This window comes from Budorcas taxicolor, chromosome 15 (genome assembly GCF_023091745.1).
Source record: "Budorcas taxicolor isolate Tak-1 chromosome 15, Takin1.1, whole genome shotgun sequence".
In the NCBI taxonomy this organism is placed as follows: domain Eukaryota; kingdom Metazoa; phylum Chordata; class Mammalia; order Artiodactyla; family Bovidae; genus Budorcas; species Budorcas taxicolor.
The window spans coordinates 26,947,694-26,960,334 of record NC_068924.1 but is presented as its reverse complement, the minus strand read 5'-3'; the positions used below and the strand labels follow the sequence as shown (position 1 = coordinate 26,960,334).

Genomic DNA, 12,641 nt, shown 5'->3' with positions numbered 1-12,641 from the left:
ATTCAAATATTGCCAGACCTAGCATCCCTTTTGCTCCTCCACGCCAAACTGTCCATGCAGGCAGGCGAGGTAAGGTCATTCCTACCTTGGTCCACCCAGCTGCTAAGAGGTGGGTGGGGCACCAGTCCCAGGCCTGCTTGAGTTGGAGCCAGTCCCGAGCCCACCCACAGAAGAACCCCAGCGCATTCTCGGCCCAAACATGGCAAGTGCAGGACACCCCACTCACGGCAGTTTCTCATCCAGCTTTATTGGAAGGCCAGCACACCCTGGGGTGGGCCAGGTCTGAGGTGGGGCGGGAGGTCACTGAGAATGCTGTTCTTGTAAGTGACCTTTGGGGGCAGCCCTGGGAGGCTGCTGGACCCAAGGAGCTAGTAGGATGGATAGACAGGTGGACTTGGGGTACTGAGATCTCAGACGGCCTCACGGTGGAGACTGTGTGGGATTGGAAGCAGATTCCCGGATGTCACTTGAACTTGCCCTTGAATGAGCTCCAGTAGTCTTTCAGGGAGCTGAAGCTCTCAGTCATCCAGTCTCTGAAGGTCAAAAAAGTGAGGGGAGCAGCTGGGGTGGGGGTGAGAGTTGTCTCTGGGCAGTGACAACTATGGCACTCCCACCCTCCCCCCACTGGCGCTCCCCCCCGACAACCCCACCCAGCAATGCCCCAAGACCTCAGGCTGGGACCCCCTATAGCTGCACCCCAGGAGAGGATGCTGAGGGTAATGATGGGAACCCAACCAAGGTCAACCCGAGTTTCTCCAGCTGCGGGCAGATGGTGGATCTGAAGCAAGCTGGAGAGGAGTGACTGATTTGGGAGATGTGTAAGGTCAGGACTGCCATTCTAGTGGAGGCGAGTGATTCCCCCTAGAATTGTACATCCTGGTGGCTCCAGGCGGGGTGGGGCACAGGGAGGCAGTCTCTCATTTGGACAGTCATCAGAGGGTTGATAGCTGTGTGATCTGGGGCAGGTCACTTGGTTAAGTAAGCCTTGGTTTTCTAGTCTGCAAAATGGTGAAAATAATATCTACTCCATAGTGGGTCTTGAGGAGTAGAAGTGTTTGTGAACACCTCTGCTATGGAAATGCCAATGCGGATGGAGTGGAGGTGGGGAAGTTGGGTGGGGATAGCAGAGGACAGGTGGGCAGGGGCAAGGCGGGAGAAGGAGCACTGACTTCTGCTCACATGTGCCAAGGACTTGAAACAAGTCAGAAACACAGACACACACTGGCACACACACACACACACACACACACACACACAAACTGGGCTGATATTGAGTTGCTGCTAAGTCGCTTCAGTCGTGTCCGACTCTGTGCGACCCCATAGACGGCAGCCCACCGGGCTCCCCCGTCCCCGGGATTCTCCAGGCAAGAACACTGGAATGGGTTGCCATTTCCTTCTCCAATGCGTGAAAGCGAAAAGTGAAAGTGAAGTTGCTCAGTCGTGTCCAACTCTTCAAGACCGCATGGACTGCAGCCTACCAGGCTCCTCCGTCCATGGGACTTTCCAGGCAAGAGTACTGGAGTGGGGTGCCATTGCCTTCTCTGGAAATTAAGTTGGGTGGGGCTAAACCTCCAACCAGATTATCAGGAAAGGAAAATGAAAGTGAGGGCAAGGAGGGAGAAAGAAGGGACGACAGAGGGAGGAGAGGCGGGATGCAGTGCCCCTCCGTCATCTCTCCCTGCGAGGGAGCCTGCCTTACAGAGAGAAAGGAAGCTCAGAGAGGCCCAGCCCCCTGCCAAGCTTCTCATCGAGCAGGGGCAGGTAGGGCTGGGGGCGGGGAGGTGAGGGCATACCTGGTCTTCTGAACCACATCCTTGGCAGTTGTGGTGGCCTCCTTCACATAGCCCTTCATTTTGTCCAGAAGGGATCCCTCCTCGGCCTTGGTAGCTTCTATGAGGAGAGCGGCACTGAGTGGGGTAGATCAGCCTCTGGGGAACCTTTGGCTCCTGCCCAGCTCCCATCGGGGCCCTGCATTCCCCAGCCACCTGCCAAACTGCCCCATCCCTGCCCCCAGCCCAGTCCCCTCCAGCATCTTACCCGGCAAGAGCAGGAGTGCCAGGAAGGCAGCCACAAGGAGCAGCCGGGGCTGCATGGTGCCTTGGTTCCTGCAGGGAAGGGTCCTGTGAGCTGTTCCTCAAGTCCCCACCCTCTCCACCACCAGGCAGCCCTCCCTGGGGAGATGCGCTGGTCCCTAAAACAGGGCCTGAGCCGGGTCAAGTCGGGAGGAGAGAGGGCTAATATGGGGGAGGTTATGGGCTTTCAGACAGGGGACTTGGGGACCCAGGGCAGAGAGAGCGAGGAGGGTCATGGAGCAGGAACCCCCCAGACCAGGAATCAAGACACCTGGATTCTGGCCAGGTTTCTGCCACTAACACGCTGAGTGACTCTGAGTGACTCTCTGCCCTCTCCAGGGCTCAGGTTTTCTGTCTGGGGCATGACTGAGGTGTCTGAGTCTTCTTCTAATGCTAAACATGCAGAGCGAGCAGAAAATGGAGCCAGTGGCAGTCCCAGCTCCACCACTAGGCTCTGTGTGGCTTTGGGCAAGTGACCTTCCCCTAGGGACCTCGGTCTCCCCATCCATCAAGCCTTAAGGCTTCCTCAGCTCTACAAGCGCTTCTCCAGGCTTCGCCGGCTGGGCTGGGCACAGGCCCCCATCTCCTCCTCCCCATCCTGCTCTCCTCCCCGCAACCCCCAGGGAGCCTTACCTGGAGCGGTTGCCTCTTGGAATGAACTGTGTACGCAGGCAAGAGGGTTCGGACCTGTTTTATATTATCCCCAGGACACAGGGCAGCGTGAGGGCCCAGGCAGCTGGGCAAAGGTCACCTGCTGATCAATCTAGACCAGGCCCTGACAGAGGGTAGCCAGAGGCACCCAGGCCTGCTAGGAGTTGGGAAATCTCTAGAAAGCTGAGGGGGCCCACCTGGCTCTCTGCTACCCCTATGGCTTGGACCCGGGGAGACCCCATTTCTGAGCAGCCTGGTTCCCCAGGGAGAGGCTGGTGAGATGGGAGAAGGGACTGGGGGACAAACCTCGTTCATCCCTTTGTCCTTGGTTTCCAGGTCCTTCCCCACTTTAAGCCCTGCCAACAGCCTGCAAAGTGGGGGTGATGTGAGAGTGGGACTTGCTTCTTCAGACTGGACACAACTCAGCTGGCTGGGCTGGGGTGTCTAGAGTGAAGTCACAGAAGGCCTGAGGGCAGGGGCTTGTGCAGAGATGGGACACAGTTGAGCGCCCACAGCCCCCTCCCCAGGATCTCCATCTCTGGGCTTCAGTCCTGGGTGCAGCTGACCCGAAAGCCTCCTTGAACTGTTTGATCCCAGAGCAGTGGGTGGTGGAGGAAGGTCAAAGGCTGCTTAGCCCCAGGCCTTTATCCTACCGCCCTCTCTCCTCACCTTGCCCTCTGGACCCACTGATAACGTCCCCAGGTGGCAGGATCCGGGCTCCTGGTTGAGGCCCTACCCTGACTGTTCCATTGAGCCTGAGGCCAGCGCTGAGTACTTCTCGACCTCAGGCCTCAACCTCCTCAGCTTGGAGATACCAGTCCCCGTAGTCCCCTGGCTGGGCAGACAACTGGAAGGAACCAAGTTTGTGGTGCGGCCAGTCTAGCGGAGAGAAGGGCCAGACAAGCTCTAAGGGGCAGTCGTCTGTCCAGCATAGGTCTGGGTCCTTCCCAGGGTGAAGTGTCCCCTGGGCCCATACTGGGAGCTGTAGCCTGAATGGCAGGATCAGGGGGCTTTGTCTTCTGGATGTGAAGACTTCAGAGTCAAGAAAATCTCAGTTTAAATGATGCTTTTTGCACTTACTCATATGACCCAGGGCCAGAGAGCTAACATCTCAGTGCCTTGATGTTCTCTGTAAGATGGGGCTAGACCTCTGATATGCTAGCATTGTAAAAGTTTCTGAAAGGGTTAGTCGGCCACTCATGTCTGACTCTTTATGACCACCCAGAAATCACCAGGCTTCTCTGTCCATGAGATTCTCTAGGCAGAAACACTGGAATGGTTGGCCATTTCCTCCTCCAGGGGATCTTCTTGACCCAAGGATGGAATCCAGGTCTCTTGTATTGTAGGTGGATTCTTTACCAGCCGAGCCAGCAGGGAAGGCCAGAATTCTTGTGAAATATACATGAAATAGGTACAAAGACCATGAAGGGGGCTCAATAAATCTCTCCTTTCTTACAAACACCTGTCCGTCCTCAGACAGCATAGTCTAAAGTCAGGATGAGCCTCCAATGTAGAAGTAGGGCTTTTGGCAGGCGGCCTTCTTGTCACGCGAGTGTCTGTTCCTCGGCTCTCTGTCTCGTCGCAACAAAGATTTGGAGTGACGGTCATTAAAGCCCCCTCGGCGAGTCACAGCTCTCAGGTCTTGGATAGACCATGTTAATAGCTCTCAGGTCTCGAAAGGACCATTTTATAGCTGTTAGACAAATCAGTGTTACAGCTCAGTGTTACACCTCTATTTTATTTAGAAGATGGCAGGGAAATCCATCTTTGAGGCGTGAGGACACGTTGATCTAAAGACACGAGGAGAAGAGCGTGGAGGAGCGCGCGGGGGAGGGAGAGAGAGAGAGAAAGAGTGCACGTACGCGGGAGAGAAAGAAAGGGGGAAAAGTGCTTTGTCTCCTCCTTTCGTACGTTTTTTCCTCCACCTGGGCAGCCCTATGCAAACTGGGCTTAGCCAGGAGTGCTGTTTGTTCCACCTGAAGTCTTCACTCTGGTCCTCGGACCTTCCTTTGACCTTCCTTGTCTTTTAGCCACCACCATTTTGGACTCCTTTTCCCTATTCTACCTACCTAACATTCTCAAGAAGAAGCAACTAAACATAACCATGTGAAACCAGAGGCCCAATAAAGTGACCTGGCCCTACCTTCAGAATTCTTTATCTGTGGCTGAAAATTGAAATTTCTCCTTAGAGATTTGTTTCTTTGACTGAAACCTGATTATCTGTAAAACTGCAAATAGATCCCTGTGAAGTAGATATTATTAACCCCATTTGATAGGCGGAAACCTAAGGCAGGGCTGGAGACATAGCCAGGTGCCCATATTCCATCCATGGCAGAGTTGGGAACCAGAATCCAGGTCTTCTAATACGCACACTGGGACCAAACCACATGGAGAGATGAGACCCTTGGAGGTTTATCAGTCACTCAGAGTGCATCAGTTTCAGTCTCTTCCTGAGCACAGACTGTGGTGATGGGGTGGGGAGGGGAGGAAGGTGATTGGGAGGTCCTGAAGGATTTGGACTTTGGGAAGGTAGAGGGCAGCCATGTCCACTTCCCTCTTCGTTCTGATCTGTTCCTTCTCCCCAGAAGTGAGGGTCACAGTGGGAATCCAGATTTCAGTCTGGGCTGGGGCATGCTGGGTTGGACTGGCTAGAACCCTTGGCCCTGGTTCCTCCAACTCTCCTTCCATGTGTGTGGAGCCTCTGGAGGAGGTCGCCCTCTCTCCCCTGGGTGGCAATGGGCCAGTGAGCCCAGGGAGGTCAGAAGATGTGGGCAGAGAGACCCAGGGGTGTGGTGTCAAGTTGGGTAGAGAACCGGAGAGTGTGGGCCTCTGCAGCTGGGTTGAGACATGCCCTGGGGCCTGGGACCTTACCTCATTCCAAGGGCTTGGCCTCTGTGTGCCTGTGCCCCTCCCAGCAGCTCTGGGTGGGTCTCAGTGGGGTGATCTGAGGAAGGGTCTGATCAGTGGCCCAGCCTAAGCTGCCTCTCCTTCCCTTCTTCTCTCCCTCCCCCAAGCATAGCTCCCCTGGGATGAGAATGCTGCTCCAGCCCTGGCCCCTATACCTGGTAACTGGCAGGGAAGAGGGGCGGGAGGATGGGGAAGAGAAGGTCTGACCAGCTGGGGCCGAAAGTGGTCCTCTAGGGTTAGACTAAATCTCTCTGCTTCCACCTGTGTGCAAGTGAGGCTTAGCTCACGTGCCTCTGTGACCCACGCCCCTGCCACAAGGCTGGACTGGGCAGTGCTGACTCAGCCCTGCCAGCCAGAGGCCCCGGTTCACCATGGCCTTCTGCGCTGGAAGTTCCTCCTAGCATTTCACCCAGGTCTTCCCACCCGGGAGCCACCCCCTTTGAGCTCTGCCCTGGGTGGACAGCCAGTGTGGAGCAAACACGGGGACCTGTGTCCATGTGATCTGCCCGTCCCTGGCTGGGCCTGAGTCGTTCCCTCCTGCTTCTGGGCTCGGGCTGCCCACCGGTTCGATCTCTGTTTTGGGGGCAGGAAGGTGGCCATAGGTGATGCTAGAGTCTCAGCCTCGTTACCTCATTGACCGTTAGGTTTGTCTGTTGTACAGATAAGGAGATTGAGGCTCAGAAAGGGATATGATTCACCCAATGTCACATAGCCCTTTGTGCCCACCCATGTGGCCATGCCCTGACTCACAGGGCCAGGGTCTGCTGGAGCTGCCGGCGCTCATGTCCTTTCCATCAGCAGCTCAAATAATCTAAGACAGGGCACAGTTCAGTTCAGTCGCTCAGTCGTGTCCGACTCTTTGCAACCCCATGGACCGCAGCACGCCAGGCCTCCATGTCCATCACCAACTCCCGGAGTTTACTCAAAGTCATGTCCATTGAGTCGGTGATGCCATCCAATCATCTCATCCTCTATCATCCCCTTCTCCTCCCACCTTCAACCTTTCCCAGAATCAGGGTCTTTTCAAATGAGGGCGCCCAGGGGCCTCTCATTCTCTGCCACACCCTAGAAGTTAACCTGTTCACAGACTGATACACAGCATGCTCCCTGGGACTTCCTCGGCTGTCGAGTGGTCAAGACTCTGCACTTTCATTCCAGGGAGCACAGGTCCCATCTCTGGTTGTGGAACTAAGATCCTGCATGCTGGACAATGTGTCCAAAACGCAAACAAAAAAACCCATGATCCCAACCAAGGAGGTCAAACTCAACTGAGAGTCCTTGGTGACTCACTGCCCTCTTTGCCTTTGGCCCGGTTTTGGGGAAGGTGTGGGGCCAGAGGTGAGCACCTACTTTGCACCCAGCCCACGCTAGACTGTGCCTGATTTGGGAGTGTTGCAAGGCGGTGAAGTTTTCAGGGGCAAAACATGGCCCATGCTTGATGAGCGCTGACTGTGGGCCAGGTATGGCTCCCAGCATTACTCAGCTTACCTTCCTGACCCAGTAGTCAAGAGGCATGCACCAGTTTATCCCCTACTGAGGCACACACGGGGCTCAGAGAGGTTAAGAAACTTGCCCAAGGTCACACAGTCAGTATGTATGGAGCCCACACACAAACCCAAGGAGTCTGATCCCAGCATTGGAAGCCTTAATAACTACCGTGAGATGGTAGGGGCAGACCAGTGCTGTCTGGTTGCTATTTTCTGCAATGCACTCCTCCCCTTCCTATTCTTAACTCCCTTCTCAGCTCCAGCCAGCAACAGAGGCTGTCTTCAGAGAGGAGGATGGGCTGGAAGAGTAGAGACTATGTCCTTTGGGGACAGACAGGATCAGGCACCAAAACCAGCTTCAGCTCTATCTCCTTCTAATTCCTGCATCCATCTGGTCAATGGGATGCAGTGGGCAGTGGGGGGCAGACCGTGGATGGGAGATGCTAGGCTAAGGATCTGTCCCCAGCTACCCCACGTTTAGGCACAGGTGTGCCCAGGTCTCACATGGGGCAAGCACAGGAGCTGGGCTGCAGCTCTGGGGGTAGCCAGGGCGCCCAGGAGATTTAGCCTGAGCCCTCCTCTCTCTCCCCTTTCAGCCTGAAACTCCTGGACAACTGGGACACCCTGGCCAGCACGTTGTCCAAAGTGCGTGAACAGCTGGGCCCGGTGACCCAGGAGTTCTGGGACAACCTGGAAAAGGAGACAGCGTCGCTGAGGCAGGAGATGCACAAGGACCTGGAGGAGGTGAAGCAGAAGGTGCAGCCCTACCTGGACGAGTTCCAGAAGAAGTGGCACGAGGAGGTGGAGATCTACCGCCAGAAGGTGGCGCCGCTGGGCGAGGAGTTTCGCGAGGGCGCGCGCCAGAAGGTGCAGGAGCTGCAGGACAAGCTGAGCCCGCTGGCCCAGGAGCTCCGCGACCGCGCGCGCGCCCACGTGGAGACGCTGCGGCAGCAGCTGGCGCCCTACAGCGACGACCTGCGCCAGCGGCTGACCGCGCGCCTGGAGGCGCTCAAGGAGGGCGGCGGCAGCCTGGCGGAGTACCACGCCAAGGCCACCGAGCAGCTGAAGGCGCTGGGCGAGAAGGCCAAGCCGGCGCTGGAGGACCTCCGCCAGGGAAGGTTCAAACAGGAAGGAAATAGAGAACCAGGCAAAGTGACGGATGATCCAATGCAGGTGCCCTCAAAGAGCTTCAAGCAGGAAGTACTGGCTTTGCTGGGAGCAGTGGGCTTCCTGTCCCCAGCGTTTCCCTCGGGCAGAGGACATAGCTCCCCAGCCCTCTTGCTCAAGGGCAGCTGAGGTTGAAGGGACTTCAGCGAGCCTGTGGACTTGAAGGATTAGGGCAGGTTCACATGAAGGGCTTGGTGCTTGCTCCTTCCTCCCTTACTAATTAAAAATACACTTTACAAAACTCATACCTTTTCCTTTTTCACCAAGGCCTCTTGCCACTATTCACCCTCCCTGTCTGCTCAGGAAAAGCTGCAGTTTCCTTAGGCCCTGCTGTGCCAGCCCCATCCTTGGGGCTACAGACCTGTCAGGCCCGTTGTTTCTGACCTAAGTCAGAAAAACAATCACCATCTCTTGCAGTAACTAGCATATTCCAGTCTCCAAGAAGCTTTTCTATGCATCGTTTCACTGCATCCTTTCCCAGATCCTAGGTAGATTAAATGGATGGGAAATAGATGGGGAAACAGTGGAAACAGTGTCAGACTTTATTTTTGGGGGCTCCGAAATCACTGCAGATGGTGACTGCAGCCATGAAATTAAAAGACGCATACTCCTTGGAAGACAAGTTATGACCAACCTAGATAGCATATTCAAAAGCAGAGACATTACTTTGCCAACAAAGGTCCGTCTAGTCAAGGCTATGGTTTTTCCTGTGGTCATGTATGGATGTGAGAGTTGGACTGTGAAGAAAGCTGAGCGCCGAAGAATTGATGCTTTTGAACTGTGGTGTTGGAGAAGACTCTTGAGAGTCCCTTGGACTGCAGGGAGATCCAACCAGTCCATTCTGAAGGAGATCAGCCCCGGGATTTCTTTGGAGGGAATGATGCTGAAGCTGAAACTCCAGTACTTTGGCCACCTCATGCAAAGAGTTGAATCATTGGAAAAGACTCTGATGCTGGGAGGGATTGGGGGCAGGAGGAGAAGGGGACGACAGAGGATGAGATGGCTGGATGGCATCACTGACTTGATGGACGTGAGTCTGAGTGAACTCCGGGAGTTGATAATGGACAGGGAGGCCTGGCGTGATGCAATTCATGGGGTTGCAAAGAGTCGGACATCACTGAGTGACTGAACTGAACTGATGGATGCAGAAGTTAGAGCTTGGAAACGTGGGGTCATTTCCAAGATTGAACAGCAGGACGGGCTAGGTTGCCCTTTCTAGACCTATGTACTCCTGAGCATCTGTGATTATGTTTCTTTAAAAAAGTTGCTATCCATTCTAGTTTGTATAGACTTGAGTGTTCCCAGCGAGCCCCACTTCACACTCAGGTATACACCACCACCCCCTGACCCCGCCCACCATGTGCATGTTTGTGGCTAAACAACAGTAGGAGTAACTACGCCTTTCTCTGTGTCAGCTGAGCAGAATATGGCAGCTCACTTGGGCTTGAGGTCAAGCTCTGCTGTTTGCTGACTCAGTGACACTGGGCAAGTGCCTTCACACTTGGGAGCCTCAGTCTTATCACTGGAAGAGCAGGGAGGGGAGCTGCTCAGGTAGTCTGTGGTTCTGGAACTGTCCTACATGAACATCTGATGGGTGGTGGGGTATCTTACTTTAACCACCACCCCCTTTGGCCTCCTTCCCCCAAGTGTGGTTGGGGGAGGTGGGGGCAAGAAGCCCAGGCAGTGCACGTCCACCCCAGAATTTTGATGAAGACACACAGTCTCAACTCTGATAATGATGTAAAATGCCAGGTGCAAGGCCTGGCACAGAGCACACACTCAATCATGCTACACAGTACTTGAGAGTGTATTCAAATATTGCCAGACCTAGCATCCCCTTTGCTCCTCCACGCCAAACTGTCCATGCAGGCAGGCGAGGTAAGGTCATTCCTACCTTGGTCCACCCAGCTGCTAAGAGGTGGGTGGGGCACCAGTCCCAGGCCTGCTTGGGTTGGAGCCAGTCCCGAGCCCACCCACAGAAGAACCCCAGCGCATTCTCGGCCCAAACATGGCAAGTGCAGGACACCCCACTCACGGCAGTTTCTCATCCAGCTTTATTGGAAGGCCAGCACACCCTGGGGTGGGCCAGGTCTGGGGTGGGGCGGGAGGTCACTGAGAATGCTGTTCTTGTAAGTGACCTTTGAGGGCAGCCCTGGGAGGCTGCTGGACCCAAGGAGCTAGTAGGATGGATAGACAGGTGGACTTGGGGTACTGAGATCTCAGGCGGCCTCAGGACTGGAGGGATTGGAGGCAGATTCCCAGAAGTCAGTGAACTTGCCCTTGAACGAGCTCCAGTAGTCTTTCAGGGAGCTGAAGCTCTCAGTCATCCAGTCTCTGAAGGTCAAAAAAGTGAGGGGAGCAGCTGGGGTGGGGGTGAGAGTTGTTTCTGGGCAGTGACAACTATGGCACTCCCGCCCTCCCCCCACTGGCGCTCCCCACCGACAACCCCACCCAGCAATGCCCCAAGACCTCAGGCTGGGACCCCCTATAGCTGCACCCCAGGAGAGGATGCTGAGGGTAATGATGGGAACCCAACCAAGGTCAACCCGAGTTTCTCCAGCTGCGGGCAGATGGTGGATCTGAAGCAAGCTGGAGAGGAGTGACTGATTTGGGAGATGTGTAAGGTCAGGACTGCCATTCTAGTGGAGGTGAGTGATTCCCCCTAGAATTGTACATCCTGGTGGCTCCAGGCGGGGTGGGGCACAGGGAGGCAGTCTCTCATTTGGACAGTCATCAGACGGTTGATTAGCTGTGTGATCTGGGGCAGGTCACTTGGTTAAGTGAGCCTTGGTTTTCTTGTCTGCAAAATGGAGAAATAACATCCACTCTACGGTGGGTCCTGAGGACTAGAGGTGTTTGTGAACACCTCTGCTATGGAAATGCCAATGCGGATGGAGTGGAGGTGGGGAAGTTGGGTGGGGATAGCAGAGGACTGGTGGGCAGGGGCAAGGCGGGAGAGGAAGGACCGACCTCTGCTCACATGCGCCCAAGGACTTGAAACAAGTCAGAAACACAGACACACACACACACTGGGCTGAAATTGCCTTGAAAGTGAAAATTGCTCAGTGGTGTCCAACTCTTTGCGACCCCACGGACTGTACAGTCCATAGCATTTTCCAGGCCACAATACTGGAGTGGGTAGCCTTTCCCTTCTCCAGGGAATCTTCCCAACCCAGGGATCGAACCCAGGTCTCCTGCATTGCAGGCGGATTCTTTACCAGCTGAGCCACAAGGGAAGCCCGAGAACACTGGAGTGGGTAGCCTATCCCTTCTCCAGTGGATCTTTCTAACCCAGGAATCAAACCGGGGTCTCCTGCATTTCAGGTGGATTCTTTACCAACTGAGCTATCAGAGAAGCCCCCAAAATTGCGTTGGGTGGATCCAAACCTCCAGATTATCAGAAAAGGAAAATGGAAATGAGGGCAAGAAGGAAGAAAGGAAGATGACAAAGGGAGGCGAGGTGGGATGCTGTGCCTCTCCATCATCTCTCCCTCCAAGGGAGCCTGTTTTACAGAGAGAAAGCAGGTTCAATGAGGTGCAGGTCCTTAGTGGACATGGGGGAGACACAGGACCCCTATGGGGGCTCTCACCAAGTCCTGGGCAGGTAACAACCAAAGGCAGGAAAGTGAGGGTGTACCTGGCCTGCTGGGCCACCTGGGACTCCTGAACACTGCTCAGGGCATCCTTGGCGGTCTTGGTGGCCTCCTTCACATAGCCCTGCATCTTGTCCAGCAGGGATCCCTCCTCGGCCTTGGTAGTTTCTGGGAGAAGAGCAGGACTGAGTGGGGTGGATTAGCTTCTGGGGAGCCCTTGGCTCCTCAGCCCCCCATTGGGGTCTGGTATCCCCCAGCCACTTGCCAAGCCATCCCCTTCCCACGCCCAGCCCAGTTCCCACTGGCTGCTTACCGGGCAAGGCCAGGAGTGCCAGGAAGGCAGCAAGAAGGAGCAGCCGGGGCTGCATGGTGCCTTGGTTCCTGCAGGGAAGGGTCCTGTGAGCTGTTCCTCAAGTCCCCACCCCCTCCACCACCACCAGGCGGCCCTCCCTGGGGAGCTGTGGTGGTCCCTAACACAGGGCCTGAGCCGGGTCAAGTCAGGAGGAGAGAGGGCTAATATAGGGGAGGTTATGGGCTTTCAGACAGGGGACTTGGGGACCCAGGGCAGAGAGAGCGAGGAGGGTCATGGAGCAGGAACCCCCCAGACCAGGAATCAAGACACCTGGATTCTGGCCAGGTTTCTGCCACTAACACGCTGAGTGACTCTGAGTGACTCTCTGCCCTCTCCAGGGCTCAGGTTTTCTGTCTGGGGCACGACTGAGGTGTCTGAGTTCTTCTAATGCTAAACATGCAGAGCGAGCAGA

The 12,641-nt window shown here is 55.4% G+C and overlaps 1 protein-coding gene across 1 annotated transcript; it reads right to left on the bottom strand.

Moving 5' to 3' along the window:
• Positions 1–10,503: 10,503 nt before the first annotated feature.
• Positions 10,504–12,245, bottom strand: APOC3 (apolipoprotein C3). Its single transcript, XM_052653372.1, has 3 exons — positions 12,191–12,245; positions 11,922–12,045; positions 10,504–10,618 (listed from the first exon to the last, which is right to left on the bottom strand). Exons 1-3 carry the CDS (start codon positions 12,243–12,245, stop codon positions 10,504–10,506), a joined length of 294 nt encoding a protein of 97 aa, XP_052509332.1.
• Between the last annotated feature and the right edge of the window lie 396 nt (positions 12,246–12,641).